This window comes from Strigops habroptila, chromosome 15 (assembly GCF_004027225.2).
Source record: "Strigops habroptila isolate Jane chromosome 15, bStrHab1.2.pri, whole genome shotgun sequence".
Taxonomy (NCBI): Eukaryota; Metazoa; Chordata; class Aves; order Psittaciformes; family Psittacidae; genus Strigops; species Strigops habroptila.
This window is the reverse complement of record NC_044291.2, coordinates 10313843-10331774: the sequence shown is the minus strand read 5'-3', so window position 1 is coordinate 10331774 and position 17932 is coordinate 10313843. Positions and strand designations below refer to the sequence as shown.

General features: G+C 46.4%; 1 protein-coding gene across 1 annotated transcript in view; it reads left to right on the top strand.

The window, feature by feature from the left end:
* PNPLA7 (patatin like phospholipase domain containing 7) overlaps positions 1-17932 on the top strand; it is a 125517-nt gene that overhangs the window by 37541 nt on the left and 70044 nt on the right. The window contains exons 19-20 of the mRNA XM_030507443.2: positions 413-536; positions 14499-14612. Coding sequence (XP_030363303.1) covers positions 413-536; positions 14499-14612 — 238 coding nt within the window. The remainder of the gene's footprint in view (positions 1-412; positions 537-14498; positions 14613-17932) is intronic.

The following is a 17932-nucleotide window of genomic DNA, read 5'->3' as shown; positions in this document are numbered from 1 at the left end:
AGGGACCTTAAAGCTCCTCCAGTTCCAACCCCTGCCACGGGCAGGGACACCTTCCACTAGAGCAGGTTGCTCCAAGCCCCTGTGTCCAACCTGGCCTTGAACACTGCCAGGGATGGGGCAGCCACAGCTTCTCTGGGCACCCTGTGCCAGCGCCTCACAGGGAAGAGCTTCTGCCTAAAATCTAATCCAAATCTCCCCTCTTCCAGTTTAAAGCCATTCCTCCTTGTCCTGTCACCTTTTAACAAGTACCCGCTCGGTTTCTTCTTTGCTTGTTATGTTTAACTGTTGATTAAATGTGTTCCTATGTCCTCTAAGCCAGGTAGGGAAAGCTGATCAACTTCTGAAGACTCTTGATGCATTTGCTGAGCAGAGCTGCTTCACTGACCCTCGTTCCTGGTTATTCTCTCTGCAGGCAGGGTGACAAGTCAGACTGCACCTACATTGTGTTGAACGGTCGCCTTCGCTCGGTCATTCGGGTGGATGATGGCAAAAAGCACCTGACGGGTGAATACGGCCGAGGAGACCTCATCGGAGTGGTAAGAGCAGCTTTCAGAATGAATTGTTTAGCTGAAAAAGACACTAAAGAAACAAAATCTTGCTCTGATCAGTTTTTAATCTTAGTGAAGGGCTTTCACGTGTTGGAAAGATGGAAAATCCCTTCTACCTGGAAACTTTATATAGTAATACGTAAATGGGATTATTAGGCTTGGTTGAAAAAGAAAGTAAACAAAAAGCCACAACCCAACCAAGAAGCCCTGCCCAGTGCTCTTCAGTGGTATGGGTTACTCTCCTTCACATTGAGAGGAGCACAGCCTGGTAGAATAGTTCAAGAATTGCAGGAATGTGCATTAAATGGTGATTTGAATAAATTCAGTGTCATAGAAAGCTTCATTCTGGCTGGGATGCCATGGAAGTGTCTAGTCCCACCTCTCAGAGTTAGCAGAGGTAACTTCAGAGCTGCATCAGGTTGTCCAGGGAACGTGTAGTTATTGAAAGTTATTAAAGCAACTTTTGATTTCAAAATTGTAGCATTTATCCATGTTTAATTTCTCTATGTTCATTTGTTGTTTCTCAGACCTAGTTCACAACTGGAGTAGGGTCCTACATCATCAATACCCATGGCTTGTTTGATTTCTGTGTTTAACTCTGGAAGGTTTCTGAAGGTCTGATATTGTTGTTCAGGCCCTAGTCTGCTTTCTTAGCTGAAAACTAAATATTTAATGTGTAACTGTTATAGCCAAAATGAGCCTGCCTCTGAATAAAGGCAACACAAGAGCTGGTATTGATCCTATGGGAAGGAATTCTTTTTTATAGAGATGAAGAGAAAGAGGAATGAGCTGTACAAGGCTGTTTGCCTCCAGAGAGCTGATTCAAGGTTGTGCTGATTGCAAAAGGTGATGGGTTTGAAAGGGGCATGATCCAGCAGTTGAGCGTTACCTGGAGAAGAGGTTCTCCCCTGCTGCCTGCCTGTCTCCTGTGAGCCCTGCCTCTGTCTGACCCTGGGGCAGGAGCACAATGCAGCAAGTGAGACCTCCTGGTGTCTGATGGACAGTGACCCTCAGGCAGGGATTTGTGTTGTACAGTGTTTGTGGCAGAGGTCCCATGTGCTCTGAGAGACTAAGACCTGACCCGACATAGAATCCCAGCCTGGTTTGTGTTGGAAGGGACCTTAAAGCTCATCCAGTTCCAAGCCCCTGCCACGGGCAGGGACACCTTCCACTAGAGCAGGTTGCTCCAAGCCCCTGTGTCCAACCTGGCCTTGAACACTGCCAGGGATGGGGCAGCCACAGCTGAAGGATATCTTCTCAAGATCAGTGCTACTTCTAGCTGAGGAGTTCTGTGGGCTTGGGATGTCCTTGGAGAAGCAGGGCTGCTCTTGAGTGTGCTGCCACGCTCACAAATTTAGTTTGTTCTTTTTTGGGCTACGTCTTCAGGTACCTCTTAAAAGGTAAAATGAGATGGTTTGGCAGAAACAAAAGCTGAGATCTTTTGTGACTAATCCTGCTGGTATGAGGCATTTTAGTCTGCGAATAAGGGTTGTCAGTTTTGTCACATACAAGCATTTTCCTGCTCCTTTCCCTGTTTCCTTTCACCAGTGGTGATCTGCAGCTTCACTCCCGAGCTTCTGGAGTTTTGCAGAGCTCCTGCATTAAAACAACAGAGCTGTTGTGCCTTCTGAAAGCAGTTCTGACTGACGGCGAAGTGCAGGCTCTGAACTCTACCTCCCTGTACAAGCACTTGTGCAGGGTTTGGCACAATGTTTCATGCTCACTCAACTGGTGCAGAGGGATGGAGGTTGATTCAGTGGATGGGCTGGGATGTGTTGGCTGTAACAATGCCATGTTTGCTGGTGAGTCCCTGGGCATGGGTACAGAAATACCCATAGAGTTGATGTTTAAAGCATAAGTCACTTTTCTGGATCCATGTTTGGAGACAGACTTTGGACAAGGGCCTGCAGGGACAGGACAAGGGCAATGGCTTTAACCTGCCAGAGGGGAGACTGAGATGAGCTCTGAGGCAGAAGCTCTTCCCTGTGAGGGTGCTGAGGCGCTGGCACAGGGTGCCCAGAGAAGCTGTGGCTGCCCCATCCCTGGCAGTGTTCAAGGCCAGGTTGGACACAGGGGCTTGGAGCAACCTGCTCTAGTGGAAGGTGTCCCTGCCCGTGGCAGGGGGTTGGAACTGGAGGAGCTTTAAGGTCCCTTCCAACACAAACCATTCCATGTTATGACATGAATCACTTTAAAGACTTCTGTGACTCCATGGACGTCATCTACTCTTTCCTGCCCACAGCTCCCAGGCCCACTGACTCACGCTGCCATTTGTTGAACGAATCCTAATGCTCTGGCTGTCTTTTGAAAACATGGGGGAGGATTTGTGAAGGTTGCCAAGGATGAACGTGGCCGTGCTTTGCAGAGGGCATTGCTAAAATGACATTTTTACTTTTAAAAAGATTTGTTTATCCCCTTCTGCACGATCTGTACAGCTTTTAAAAGCCTGCTGCAGGGTTGGGGTTTTTCCCCTGAAACTGAAGTAACTGGATGGTTCGAGGTGCTTGCAGGGAATGAAATTAGCAGTTGGTAATTGGTGTTATGGTCAACTGGTGACATATTCCTCCCTGGAACCTGTGCAAGACCCCCCATGGGCACTACAAAGATCCATGAGTCTGTAGTCGATGTATTTTTGTTTACTGCCTTTATTTCAGAGATTTAGAAGTGCTGTGTGTCAGATGCAGGAGATGAGTCTCTGCCATGTCTGCTTTGAGAAGAAAAGCACGAAAAACTGAAGGCTTTCAGACAAGATGTTAATTTTCAAGCATTTGCGTGTGTTCCTGAGGCTAAACTTGTGGCTCAAACTGGTTTGTTCCTTGTACTGACTCAATGGCATCTGTTTTGGAGGTCTGTCAGTTCAGGGGGAGAAGAACAGATCTGAAACTGAAGTTTGCCTTCAAGTGGGAACTTGAAGAGCAGACGAGGACACTCATGTCAGGGGAAAATGATCCCAGCTCCATAGGAGCCTTTGTGGAGGGATGCTGCCAACTGCTTGCTGCTCTGCCCCTCTCCATGGGCAACTGCAGCTGCTGTATCTGGTCAAATCAAGTCAAAACTTGATTGAAAGCTTTCCAGGTAGTTTTTAAAGGACAGTGAGGAATCTGTTGGATAATTCCCTCTCATTTTAAAGACAGTCGAGCACCTGAAAGGCAGTTGACAGAAGGCCTGCGGTCTAGAGACTATGATTTGACCCCTCTGGGGAGGAATCTTTCATTTCTTGGTGCTGTTGCTACAGATGCACTTGTGGAAAGATGTTGACATGTTAATTTTATTAAACAGTTATGTGAGCTAAAGGGTAGCTCATCAAGTGTTGCTTCTGCTGTGCCCAGGTGTCCCCAGAGGACATGGGAAAAGCCCACTGTGTGTCCATAGAGTGAAAAGGCTTCTCTTCACTGAATTATTGGTTTAAAATGACCATATTAATGGTTGGGGTTTTTTTTTTCCCTTGATGGTGCTGCTTTAGTTCTGATCTTGGTTAACGGCTGCAAACTGTAGTTTTTAGTCATTATCTTGATCTCACTAACACCTTGTCGTCTGAGAAAGAGGATTCCTTTTCATTCACTTATGTTATCACAGAATCCCAGCCTGGTTTGTGTTGGAAGGGGCCTTAAAGCTCACCCAGTTCCAACCCCCTGCCCCAGGCAGGGACACCTTCCACTAGAGCAGGTTGCTCCAAGCCCCTGTGTCCAACCTGGCCTTGAACACTGCCAGGGATGGGGCAGCCACAGCTTCTCTGGGCACCCTGTGCCAGCGCCTCAGCACCCTCACAGGGAAGAGCTTCTGCCTCAGAGCTCATCTCAATCTCCCCTCTGGCAGGTTAAAGCCATTCCCCTTGTCCTGTCCCTACAGGCCCTTGTCCAAAGCCCCTCTCCAGGTTTCCTGGAGCCCCTTTAGGCACTGGAGCTGCTCTAAGGTCTCCCCTTCAGGAGCCTTCTCTTCTCCAGGCTGACCCAGCCCAGCTCTCTCAGCCCATCGATATGCCTATTGATACAAGGCAAACAGGCCCAGGCTGTGACATTTAGTGCTGTCCCAGCACCACTGATGAGGCTGGAGCAGTTCTTCAGTATTTTTTTACAACCTGCAAAACACGTTGTCCCAGAGGAGTGAGAGGATCCCAACTCCAGGCGTCTGTTGATCGTGGGTGTTCTTTGTTTTTTGCATTGTTGGAAGGACAGCAGTGGGTAAGGAGAAGGGAAAAAAAATCCAACCAAGCTCTTGCAGAATAACCTCCTGCAGGGTTATTTGTATACTGCCTGCTCCCTTCCAGCATCTGAAGGTGACAGAACCTTCTATGCAATTGGCTTTTTATGCAAGTCAACACCTTGTCTCAGTGGGGTTCCTGGAGAATGGCAGCAGTGTTGGGAAGATGACTCAGTGCCAGCAGTTCTTAGGGGCCTTGGTGACAGCTGTTGTGCTTAGAGTATTTTTAAAAGCTGTCTCTTATGTAGTTTATAGCCAGACTTTCTGGTGGCCGCCTGCCTCTTACTGCTTGCTTGCAGTGCCTTAACCGCAAAAGCACCCTATGGAGCAGGCAAGCTGCAGCAACGTCGTGGTTCATACAACCCCATGCAATGCTCCAGGCTTGGGGAAGAGTGGCTGGAAAGCTGCTCATGGGAAAGGACGTGGGGGTGCTGATTGATGTATCAGCAATGGTGTGACCAGCAGGGCCAGGGCAGTGATTGTCCCCTTGGTGAGGCCACACCTCGAATCCCGTGTTCAGTTCTGGGCCCCTCACTGCAAGAGAGACATTGAGGTGCTGGAGCGGGGCCAGAGAAGGGCACCGGAGCTGGTGCAGGGCCTGGAGCACAAGTGTGATGAGGAACGGCTGAGGGACCTGGGGGGGTTTAGTCTGGAGAAGAGAAGGCTCAGGGGGGACCTTATCGCTCTCTGCAACTGCCTGATAGGAGGATGGAGCCAGGAGGGGGCTGGTCTCTGCTCCCAAGGAACAAGGGATGGGACAAGAAGAAACTGCCTCAAGCTGCACCAGGGCAGGTTTAGATGGAGCTGAGGAACAATTCCTTCCCCAGAGGGTGCTCAGGCATTGGAACAGGCTGTCCAGGGCAGGGCTGGAGTCACCGCCCCTGCAAGTGTTCACACCTCGTGTAGCCGAGGCCTCAGTGCCATGGGTTAGTGGTGGCCTTGGCAGTGCTGGGGAATGGTTGGACTTGATGATCTTGAAGGTCTTTTCCAACCTGATTCTATGGTTCTGTGATTCTATACAAGATCTTTTCTCATTCTCTTTAACAACCAGAATGCCCCTTCTTAATAGTAGGACTATACCCAGTCATTTTGGGGTAGCAAAATAGCAAAGCAAGTGCAGAAGGGCATTTGTGCACTTCTCTTAATGCAGGGGAGCACAACTGATACATTGCAGAAGAACCCTCATGTGCCAGTGCTGCAGCACAGCAGCTCTGCTGTGGAAGAAATCAGGTTTCACATCCTAGAAATAATAGATATTTTAATTATTTTAGATGTTAAGCTGCTCATCTCATTAGTACAGTTAAATGTGCATGGCTTTTATGTCTCTCAAAAGTTGAACACTGAGCAGAATCTGTAAATGGCTTATGATTTCCTCAGGGGCTTGGAGCATTGTCCTTTTGAAATGTAACACTAACTGCTAGAAATCTTTAATTGCTGAATAATCCTCAAAGGAAACACCCGTATCAGGATTACACTTGTCAGGCCTTTGCTCTTTATCACTGTTAATGTTATCTACACCTCCATCCTCTGACAGCACCGAAGCCGAGTGCCGCTGTACCCAACAACCGCACTGTTGCTGGGCGAGGGCAACTCTGCAGGCTGCTTTTCTGGGTCATGTTTAAGGATGTGGATGGTTTTTGGCCAACTATTTGCCTATGATTTTTTTTTTTTTTCCCCAAACCATGACTACTTCATTTGCTAAAGCTTTAAGTTACTAAAAAATATATTTTGGGTTAATTCAGGTTAATGGTGCCTTGGGCACGCTCTGTGTGCAGCCTGTATCTGTGGAAACTGGAGGCGGCTGAGGTCCAAGACATGGTTGGAGAAGGAGGTGTTCTCTTTCCATCTTTTCCACCATCTGTCTTGATAATGCATTACTAAAAATTATTATTTTCCTAGCAGGGTCTTAGGTGTGAAATTGTGTTTTAAGAAAACAAAGCCAAAACCCAAACAAACAAAACCCTAAACCCAACCAACCAAAAACCCAACCAACCAACCAAGCCAAACCCAAAGCACACAGCAGCAACCCGCCAGTATCTACCAGCAGCAAGGGAGACAGGGGAGGCTCTGGGGAATGAGTTCATGTGTGCACAGCTGAATTAGGGTCAGACTGAAGTGCAAAGCTCACTGTCCTGATTTCCAAAACCCTCCTGTGGATGGGTTTGGCTGAATTCAGGTCACTGGTCTGAGCCATCTGAACCTCAGTTTCCTAGGAACACCTTCACTTACACTGTGAGCTATGGGTACTGTCTCTTTTTTCCCATTCTTATCTCTACAGTAATATATTCTTTTATCCACAACAACTTATCTTTTATCTTCATTTTCCTCAAGTTCTAAACAGCTGGTGAAAGGAAGAGACCATTCACAACTGAAAGTTGTCGTGGAACAGTTTAGTGGTCTCAGTGCTGGGCAGGAAAACCACAGGCACAGCTTTGACAGGCTCTGGTGTTACATTATCTGGCATTAGTGTTATGTGGGTAAGTCATTTGGCCTTGTAGCTGTCACAGATAAAACTGCCAAGAGCTTTATCTCCTTAGGCAAGTTCTTTTTAGAGAGTATGAGGATCTTTGATGACAGGTAGCGATAAGGTTGTGACCTGCTGGGTTTCTGATAGGTGATTACACACATTCAACTGTCATTCCTTAAGCTATTTTATGTCTCCCTGCTGCTTCAGCTGGACTCCCTTGTGATGATATCATTGCTAGTGTCCAGCAATGATACAACTTCCGATCCCCCCTCCGGACAATCTGCCACCTCCCTTGCCTCCTGTTCCTTTCTCCCTTCCACTTTGGGAAATGCTGCATGGGACTAGGCTGGCTGGTGAGTGGCCAGAGTTGACACTGCATCCACATGTCCCCTTGCAGGTACATGGCTCAGCTGATCATGAAAATTGAAGCTAAGAGAAAGCTTCTTTCTTCCCCCCACTCCTTCTTCATGACATTCCTCTAGAAATACACATCATTTTTAGCAGCAAGCATCCAAGTCCAGCAGAAGCCACAGAAAAGTGGCTTATTTACAGGGGAAGAGTCAGCAGTGGAGGATGGGAGGGATGTTGCAGAAGTTCCAGCCAGATTTGGTATTCTTGTGTGTGAAGCTGAGTTATAGGCAATCAGATCTCATCTTGGTTGGAAAGGATACGAGCAGGTCATAGTGTTCTCTTATCTCTTCATCCATTGCTAAAATTAAGGTGTAATTTCACCATCAGAGGAGCCTGCTGCCTCCCTGTCAGTGGGGTTGCGCTTACTCTTCAAAGCTGGATAAATCTGATGGATTTGTTGGGTGTTTTGTGTGTGTGCTTCAGAGAGCTTTTGGGATGTTTTGTGGTGTTTTGACTGTAACGTTGGATTAGGGAAGCAAAACGTGCATGCATGAGGGTGCTGAGGCGCTGGCACAGGGTGCCCAGAGGAGCTGTGGCTGCCCCATCCCTGGCAGTGTTCAAGGCCAGGTTGGACACAGGGGCTTGGAGCAACCTGCTCTAGTGGAAGGTGTCCCTGCCCATGGCAGGGGTTGGAACTGGAGGAGCTTTAAGGTCCTTTCCAACACAAACCATTCCATGATTTTATGCAAGTTCTCATCTTTTTCTATAGCCGCGCATATATAAGGAGTGAAACTTGAATACACGAGGTAGGACTGTTACTGATTCCTTCCCCAGCTATAACCTTCCCCTTTTCTGTCCCTTAATGACGTTCGCTGGTGCCACAGGGCTGTCATTGCACTGCTACAAAATGCAGGCTCAGGCCTTTGGGGAGAACGTGTAGCATGACTGCACTGCCTTCATTACACAAGGCAGCAAGCTCAGCTTATTTAATTTTTACACGCAGTTTATAGATGCGCTTACACATACATACATACAGACATACAACAGAATGCTTACATGTATGAGTGTCTACGTATTTAAGTATTTTATATTTTTTTATATATATATTTTATATATATGTGTGTGTGTGTATATATATATATATATATATATATAAAATGAGAGAGGGAGTTTTGGATTCTTCTTCCTGCACAGCAGAAGTGCTGGGTGTCCTCAGTCACAGGGTTAACTTGGCACATGAAAGATTGCAGAAGGTGGTTGTTAGAACAACTTTCAAGAGTACATGGTGTACTGCATTCAGCCCTGGCACTGCTCCCACAAATAGCATCGATTTGCAGCTTGTCTGGTTGCTCTTCCCACTCATTCATTGCTTCCAGCAATGTCTCCTCTTTTGTCCTTTTCTGATACAAACAAGTTAATGTTTCGGATCCTTCCAAACTAATAGCTTCAGGAAGCACGTCTGGGAGTAGCATCCTCTGCTGCTTCAGGTGCAAATGAACTGAAGAAGGACAGCTTGCTTAAACTGGAGAAAAGAATGTTGTGTGTAGTGTTTGGTTGCCCTTCATGCAACATTGATCATGTTCCATCGCTGTCTCCAGTTGCAGCAGCAGCAGCATCTCCTCTCCTCGTGTAGCAAAGACAGTCTGTGAAAACAATGTGCATGTGTCTGTGTTGTGCCTGTGCTGTTCCAGTGCTCGTGTTGGCCACTGGGATACGGGGGTGCTCTCTGGTACCTGTACATCTCACTGGTTGCCCATCCCTTTCCTTAAGCCTCCTAAACTATCAGCAGATGTCAGTGTTGATACTTCTTCTTATGCCTCCATGGGTGTATCTGTGCTTCCTTGCACAGTGTATTTCATCCCAGTCCCTTGCATATCCTGCACTTTTTTGTTAGGTGTGATGCTGCTTCTGTTGAAGCACAGCAGGATGTGTCCTGATTGGTCCCCTCTGTGGGAGGGTGCATGTTTGGGGGCTGCTGGGTCTTGCCAAAGCCTCTTGTGTCAACGTGAGAACTTGATGCCCATAAACACCAGGCTAGTTGAGAGGTGATGGTGGTGGCTTTCTTGAACCAGGATTTGGAAAGTGAAGACTTTAAGCTACGTCATTTAATAATCCTTGGGATGCTGTCCTGCTTCCCAGGCTCATAAGTGATGCTTTCCTTTCTGTCCCTCTTACTGCACCATGGCTGGGGTTTGGTAGGGCAAGGGCTGACATACAGGGCACCCTCGACATGGAGAGACTACTGCTTTTTGTGGGCTGATAGCAAGGAAAAGGCTGGTATGAGAGAAGGAGATATGATGTATGAGATAATAAAAGATTCTCAGGTGGAATTCTGGCTATAATGAAGAGAAACTTCAAGCAGTGTATTACAAACTGGATGGGAAGGGAATGCATGGGAAGAGCCACAAGAGCATATAAATGTGCCACTGCCTGAAGGTGGTGGAGAATGGATCTGTGACCATGAACACAGTCCTGTTGACTTGCATTGCTAATACGCACTGGACCTGTCTTCCCTTGCACTAGCCAGACTTGAAAACTCACTTGGAAAGAAATAACACAAGAAACTATTTTGAAATCATGTTAATCTTAGTGTTTGCTATTAGGAAAGTCACCCAATAACTTGTTACAGTGAGGCTGGATTTGTATGGAGAAGCAAGGTTCTATTGTCAGCAGACAGATCAGCGTAGAGCAGCTCGAGTTCTGGTCAGGTCCTCCATGAAGTCTCAGAGCTGCTTGAGGCTAAGCATGAAAATAGCTGTGCTTATTGCACTGGGGCTGTGCACACACTAAAAGTTAAGCAAATATTCAAAGTGGTTTGTTGGCTGTAGCTCAAAAAGGACTTGGGAGTAATTAGACCCACTTGCAGAAGACGACACTTGCTGGTTTTTACTTTCCAAGTGTGGAATTTGGAAAGCTGTAAGAAGAACTGTCAGGAATGGCTGTTGAAAATGAAGTCAGAAGAGGTCATGAGAATATAAATTACTTTTTCTTCTCCTTTTAAAACATTTATAATAACATTTTTTCTTTGTAAAGAGCATGTAAGCCAGCGTTGTGAATCACATGCATTGTGCACAATGGAGGCATTGTACGTGGTTTTGTCACTATTTAATACTGAACTAAGAGAAGGTATGAGAAACCGAGCTGTCAGAATTAACAGAAGCAGGAAAAAGAGCATAGGTCTATTTATAGTTGGTTGGATTTGTGGTTTTCTTCCTTTTTAATAGTGTCAGGACCAACAGAACTGCAGCAGTGCTTTGAGGGACCATCACCTATGGTAGTACCCACTATCGATGACAAGAACAACAGAGTATGTAACACTAGACTGACATGTGCTCCTCGATGCAAAATATTATGGCATCTGAGGCATTGCTTCGTGCAGCTCTTGGGGGAAATGGAGCTAAAGGCAGTGATGGACAGACAGATTCTTGAGGGTGTGATGGAGAGGAGGTGTTGATGTTAGTTCTAATTGAGGAGCTCAAGGGTAGACCTCGGAGCCGAGGGAGCAATGAACAGAACGCACAGTGTGTTTGCGTGGCTGCTAAAATATGATGTAGCAGTTGGATTTCAGAGAGGGATGGATTTCAGAGTGGAAATAGCACTGTGAAGTAGGTCAGATGAGTTTACGACAGGCAGGAAGAATGAACAGCGCTGGGTTATAAGATGGCAAAGAGAAGAACAGCCAGTCCAGATAGAGCAGAAGAGGCGATGGGCTCCAGCCTTCCGTGGATCCAGGAAAGCTGGAGGATTGTTGGAGAGGAAGAGCAAGGCTATGGGTGAATTAAAAATTGAAAGAGAAGACCAGAAATGGGCAGTGAGACAGAACTGTTCAGAGGCTTGTTACTAAGGAGAAGGAATGGATGTTACAGGGGATGAACCAGAGATGTGCTGTTGCCTCAAGCAAAATATATCACATTGGCGTGGATTTGAAAAGAGGTGGGAAAAGAGTCCATGGATTCCTCCTTGCACTGGAGCAAATGCCATGGCTGTGTTCATGCTGGCACGGGTAAAGGATGATAATGGGGGTCTGGGGAGGAGCTCAGAAGAGACCCCTGGGTGATTATATAGACAAATATTTACTCCCCCCCATCAGGTTGAGGAAGATTTAGGAGATGATAATACCATTTCTTGACACATCTGTGTGTTGATGTTGTTATCAGGTGTCTTTGGGTGCTTTGCTGCAGCTCTGCTGGGTGATCAAAATGTTATATTTCTCTTTTGTGACCAAGGAGATAATCCTGCAGGGTTGATGTGATTGCAGGTGGGCTTTAGTCATGTTCAGGGTCAAGACTGATCTCGAAGTCTTGTACTATTTCAAACCTGGAAAATAAGAAAACTTGCTCAACAGGCTCACTGGAGAGAGGACCCCAGGGATTTGAGTGTGGCTTTCGACTGGAATGGTTTTAAGTACTCTTGTTGCCTGAAATTTCTTTTTTCTAAGCAAGAAGAAAAATCTTCTGAGTAGATGACATCTGAAATGGTTTATTAAGAACAAATACAAAGAAAAATGTCACTTACAGGGGAGAACTATGACTCAGAATGTGGTTTTGATCTGCAGAAAAGGTGAGAATAGGCAAACACCTATTTAATTTGGCAGATTTCTATGTGCAGAGAATCTAAAACCAGTGCAAAGAAGACTATAACCACGGGGTGTGAAGAGGGGAGAGGTGTAGTGAAGATGGAGGATAATCCTACAGACGGTCCACATGTTGAGTGAGAGCCCTCGCACTTCCAGTGGAGAGCATGTATTTTATTAACAGTTTGGGATAATATAAATGGAGATTGGGAACTAAGATGATAATATCCAAGGGGAAAGCAAAATTTACATGTCTTTGTGTGCAGTGTCTGGGACCTGGGTATTTTCCATTCTAGAACACTGGGATGTATTCAAAGGAAAGTATCAATGCTGATGGCAAGATGCAGCTAGTACCTGCAAGTAAGAGTGGCACAAGGTCCAATATCTGTGATCAGTTGGGAATTACATTCAGTAAATTCCCTGCAATTGAGGGGGTCCATAACATGGGTACCATTTGCTCCAAAGATTTGAAGGGCTCTTTGTGAAGGAGGTTTGGAATGTTCTCCATCCCCCTCTGCTCTGCCTGGGGAACCGTTTGACAAGATGAAGTCACAGGTTGGAGGGCAGAAATCCCAAGGATTTGTTTTAATGTTAGAATTTAATTCCCTTTTTTGCAAATCTCATCTTTTCTGAGAAACTTACGAGCCCTTTGGAGCACAGTTAATGTTATGCACTCATATATCACAGGAGGAGTGGAAAGGGGTCTGAGACAGTTTGAGTGTTTGTCTTCTTTTAACAAATGAAATTCAATCAGATGAGGACTGGCTGAGAGGAAAGGTCTTATTTTAGTGATTGAACCTCTTCACCTGCTTTCAGGATAGGAAAGCTAAATTACAGAGCCAAAAACTGGGATAAAATGCTGGAAGTAGGGGAGAGAGAAACCAGATGATGTTATACAACGATTTGGGGAACCTAAGAGGGATTTGTTTCTCCATGAATGTATGTACCAAGATGCCATGAGCTTTTTTTTTCGCCTTCTATCTGAAGGAGGCTTAAGGGGTGGTGGAGAGGGACTCTTCATCAAGGAGTGTAGGGATAGGACAAGGGGTGATGGATTCAAACTGAAACAGGGGAGATTTAGGTTAGATCTAAGGCAGAAGCTCTTCCCTGTGAGGGTGCTGAGGCGCTGGCACAGGGTGCCCAGAGAAGCTGTGGCTGCCCCATCCCTGGCAGTGTTCAAGGCCAGGTTGGACACAGGGGCTTGGAGCAACCTGCTCTAGTGGAAGGTGTCCCTGCCTATGGCAGGGGGTTGGAGCTGGATGAGCTTTAAGGTCCCTTCAACCCAAACCAGGCTGTGACTCTATGATACTAGGATTATTTTAGTTAGTTTAAAACGCATAATGAAAATGTCTATTCTTATTAAACGTAACAAAATGTTCCTGGCATCGGAAGAGAAGCACAGGCAAGGCCCTGCAAAATGGAGTTACTTTAAATGTGCTTGTGTGGTTTTTCCTGCACAGGAGTTGGTGTTGATGGAACTCCCCTTCAGTAGCTCAGTAGCAGGGTGAGCTCAGCTGTTCTGGGCTGGTGCCGACTGTTGGAGATCAACATGTTCTGGCTGGCTGAATGGTTTGTGCACGTGCAGTGTTCTGGCAGTGTGGAAGACCCTTGTTGGAAGTGGGATCATGGAGTTGTGTGTTTTAAATTCATTTTCCTGTACAGTGGGCAGAAGGATGTGCCAGGGCACCAGGCCCAGCTCAGCCATCGGTCAGGGGATCATGTACGCACTGCATTAACTCTGTGTGCGTCTGACCCCCATGTTCTGTAATAAAAGCATTGGTGGTGCTGGAATATGGTAGAATCCCAGACTGGTTTATGTTGGAAGGGACCTTAATGCTCCTCCAGTTCCAACCCCCTGCCACGGGCAGGGACACTTTCCACTAGAGCAGGTTGCTCCAAGCCCCTGTGTCCAACCTGGCCTTGAACACTGCCAGGGATGGGGCAGCCACAGCTTCTCTGGGCACCCTGTGCCAGCGCCTCAGCACCCTCACAGGGAAGAGCTTCTGCCTCAGAGCTCATCTCAATCTCCCCTCTGGCAGGTTAAAGCCATTCCCCTTGTCCTGTCCCTACAGCTTTCTCTTGTAATACTGTTTGTCTGGTCCTGTGGGTTCTATTTCTGTAGTAAACCAGAACTCTCCACCAGCAGAGCAGAGATTCTAATACTTGCTGCAGGTGGATGTGCCTTGGGAAGCTCCCTCTGCAGCCCCCTTAGAGGAAAACAGCGTGTGGTTTTGAACGTGTGCGAGCAACAAGTGTGACAGTCCGGATCTTGGGAATTGTTTGGTTTCTTCATCCTGATGTTTGATTCTTGCAGCGTGTTGTGAATTCTCTGTAATGTTTTGCCTGTGCGTTCTTTCAGGTAGAGGCATTAACCAATCAACCCAGAGCCACCACAGTACACGCCGTCAGAGATTCCGAACTTGCCAAACTCCCTGAGGGAGCACTGGCGTCTATCAAGCGCAAATTCCCCCAGGTAAGGAAATGAAAACTCGGTTCTGTCTGAGGAGCTAAAACTCTCCGTTAGCAGCAAGTCCTTTGAGGTTTTTGTATGTTGATGCATACTGAGAAACATCTTGTTTTCTTTGTCTGCCTGATCTCATCTATACCAGACTTTAACCAGTTTCTCTTCCTTCTAATCACTTTTAGCATGCTTTCTTGCAGGGCTGTTTTGTGTGTCTGGCAGGAGCTCATGTAAATGCAGGCCGTGCTTATTTAGCAAAGTGGAAATCACTTAGTGTTATTGATACTAAATGGAGTTTGACTTCTAAAATCACTTTAAAATGTTGTTACTCACTTGTCTTGCTCACCAGGACTCGGAGCCAGCACTTGGTTTCACGTACCTTTATTCCCAGAGCATTGATATTTGGGGGTTGGATTTCCTTTTCCTTACATTTTAGGCTGTCAGTCCTCATTCTGCAACTGCCAGATCTGTCTGTGTCCTGAAGACTGGGATTGCTCCCTGTGAATCCATCAACTCATCCGTCTCCTGTAATTCACTTGACATTATACCTCCCTCCTGCACAACTGGAGTCTGACGGACTTGAAATGTAATTCTTCTGTCCCTAAGTGCATCGGGAACATTATACTAAGCACTAAATCATTGCACTAGCCTTAAAAGCAGTTCTTTAATGCTGTTACTTCAAATGATTTCTGATTTTTCTTTTTTCTGTCTTTAAGGCATATACTTACTTTACCACGTCTTAAAAAGACCTGAAAAAGTAATAAACCTAGTTAAAATCCTTGCATAAATCCTTGCATCCTGCTGCTTTCCTGGGACACAGTAACTTTTTAATTATTATTTTTTTAACTGTGTAACATAAAGCCTATATTCACGCACTCTCCTGTTACAAAAGCTGTGGGGGGTTGTCTCTGTTATTGCAGTAGATGCTCAGAAGTTATGGCAGTGAAAAATAATCTTCCTGGTTTCTCTGTGAGTGTTATTTTGGCTGAAGTGTTTCTGAACTTGTGGTGTGGGTTGTTAAGGCACTCCTGTGCTCTGGGTCTCTCTTGAATAGTCCTCTGAGCCTCTTCTCTATTTAATGTAACAGATTTCCTGCCCGGATCTATGGCCTGTTAGCAGTGTTCAACTTGGGGACATAAAAGGAGGAAATTCTTTGGTATAAGGCTGGTGAGGCGCTGGCACAGGGTGCCCAGAGAAGCTGTGGCTGCCCCATCCCTGGCAGTGTTCAAGGCCAGGTTGGACACAGGGGCTTGGAGCAACCTGCTCTAGTGGAAGGTGTCCCTGCCCATGGCAGGGGGTTGGAACTGGAGGAGCTTTAAGGTCCCTTCAACACAAACCACTCTGTGATTCTATGATTCCATAACTAAGATGATCAGAAGATGCTTTGAGAGCTGGAGCACCTCCTCTGCTATGGAGACAGGCTGAGTGAGAGAGGCTGGAAAATATACTGGATATATCTACATTTATATATATATATACACACACACACACATACATAAAATATACTGATACTGGAAAAGCTTCAGTCCCAGCCTGTGGCAGCACACGTGAAGGAAGAGGCAGACCAAGTGAAGAGAGTCTAGAGCACACAAAGGTGGCTGGTTGATGTTTAGAAATAGTCATCTATAAAGGCAAAGAGACCATGGAAGGTTAAGGATGACATGGCAGCTATTTTCAAATGGATAAATTTGTCTCCTCATAGAAGAGAACAAGCTACTCACCATATTGGATAGAGCAAATGGTGGGGTACTGAAATTGCAGCAGCTGGGTATTGAGGAAAAGCTGATTCTGCTCCCTAGAAGGGCTGAAAGATTGCTACTTGGTTTTATAACCTCTTAAAAAGCTATGCCTGAGGTAGTGCTTAGTGCTGAGCAGGGGGATGTGCCAAGTGAATTCTGTCTGTCTGATTTTCTCTCCTGTTACACTAGTGGAATGATTTACACACAGGATTTATGATGTTGTTTTCCTCATCCATCCAAAAGTACTGCAGCGATGAAGGGATAGCTGGTGCAGGAGTTTGAAACAACTGACGAGCTAGCAGGAGCTTGCTTGTGATTCAGCAGCAGGGTGGAGGGTTTTCCTCTCAGTCCTCTGCACATCAGAAAAGCATCTTTTATAGAATCCCAGACTGGTTTGTGTTGGAAGGGACCTTAAAGCTCATCCAGTTCCAACTCCCTGTGATGGGCAGGGACACCTTCCACTAGAGCAGGTTGCTCCAAGCTCAAAGATAAAAACAAGCAACGCTCCTGCTGATTGGGAAGGTAAAGTTAACCCGAGCCTCGCTTGGTGGAATGGTGATCAAACATTGGTGCTTCTCCCCTGAGAGAGGTGGAATGCTCTCTTAATGCAGAGGAATCCCACACCAGGGAGAATGGCTTTTGGGCTGGTGTTCCTCTTGGCAGCTTCCATAAGACCTTGAGTAGTCTGTGTGTTAACAGCCAAGCACCAGCCCATTCCTGTGATTGAATTACCTTTCCCATTAGTTACTCTTGAGCTTTACTACCTCCTGTCAAGGGTGAAGAGCCCTTTAATTCTAGGAGTTAGCAGAGGGACCTCGTCCTGCGTACTGCTCACCAGTTTGTAGATGTTCCAGAAAGGGTTCAAGTCTGGAATGCATTGTAGGAAAATATTACCTGGTGTGTAAGAAAACTGTAAATGAGGCAGTGCTTGTCAATGGGAGCACTGAGAGATGAGCGCCGTCATGCTCCAGAAGTTCAGGTTGCTTGAGCTGTGATGTACACACAGTGGATCCTTGGGGAAGCACCAGCTGCTTGCTCTTGGTTTTGTCTTCTCCCCTGGGCACCAGCTTTGATTCTGTCAGAGGCAGGATGCTCGTCTGCTGGGATCCACTACAGCCCCTGTTATTCTGAGGGATGAAACAGATGGGTGAGCTAAAGGGTAGCTCATCAAGTGTCGCTTCTGCTGTGCCCAGCTGTCCCCAGAGGACATGGGAAAAGCCCACTGTGTGTCCATAGAGTGAAAAGGCTTCTCTTCACTGAATTATTGGTTTAAAATGACTATATTAATGGTTGGGGGTCTTTTTTCCCTTGATGGTGCTGCTTTAGTTCTAATCTTGGTTAACTGCTACAAACTGTAGTTTTTATTCGTTGTCTTGATTTCACTAACACCTTGTTGTCTGAGACAGAGGATTCCTTTTCGTTCATTTATTTGCTATCACAGAATCCCAGCCTGGTTTGTGTTGGAAGGGGCCTTAAAGCTCATCCAGTTCCAACCCCCTGCCCCGGGCAGGGACACCTTCCACTAGAGCAGGTTGCTCCAAGCCCCTGTGTCCAACCTGGCCTTGAACACTGCCAGGGCTGGGGCAGTCACAG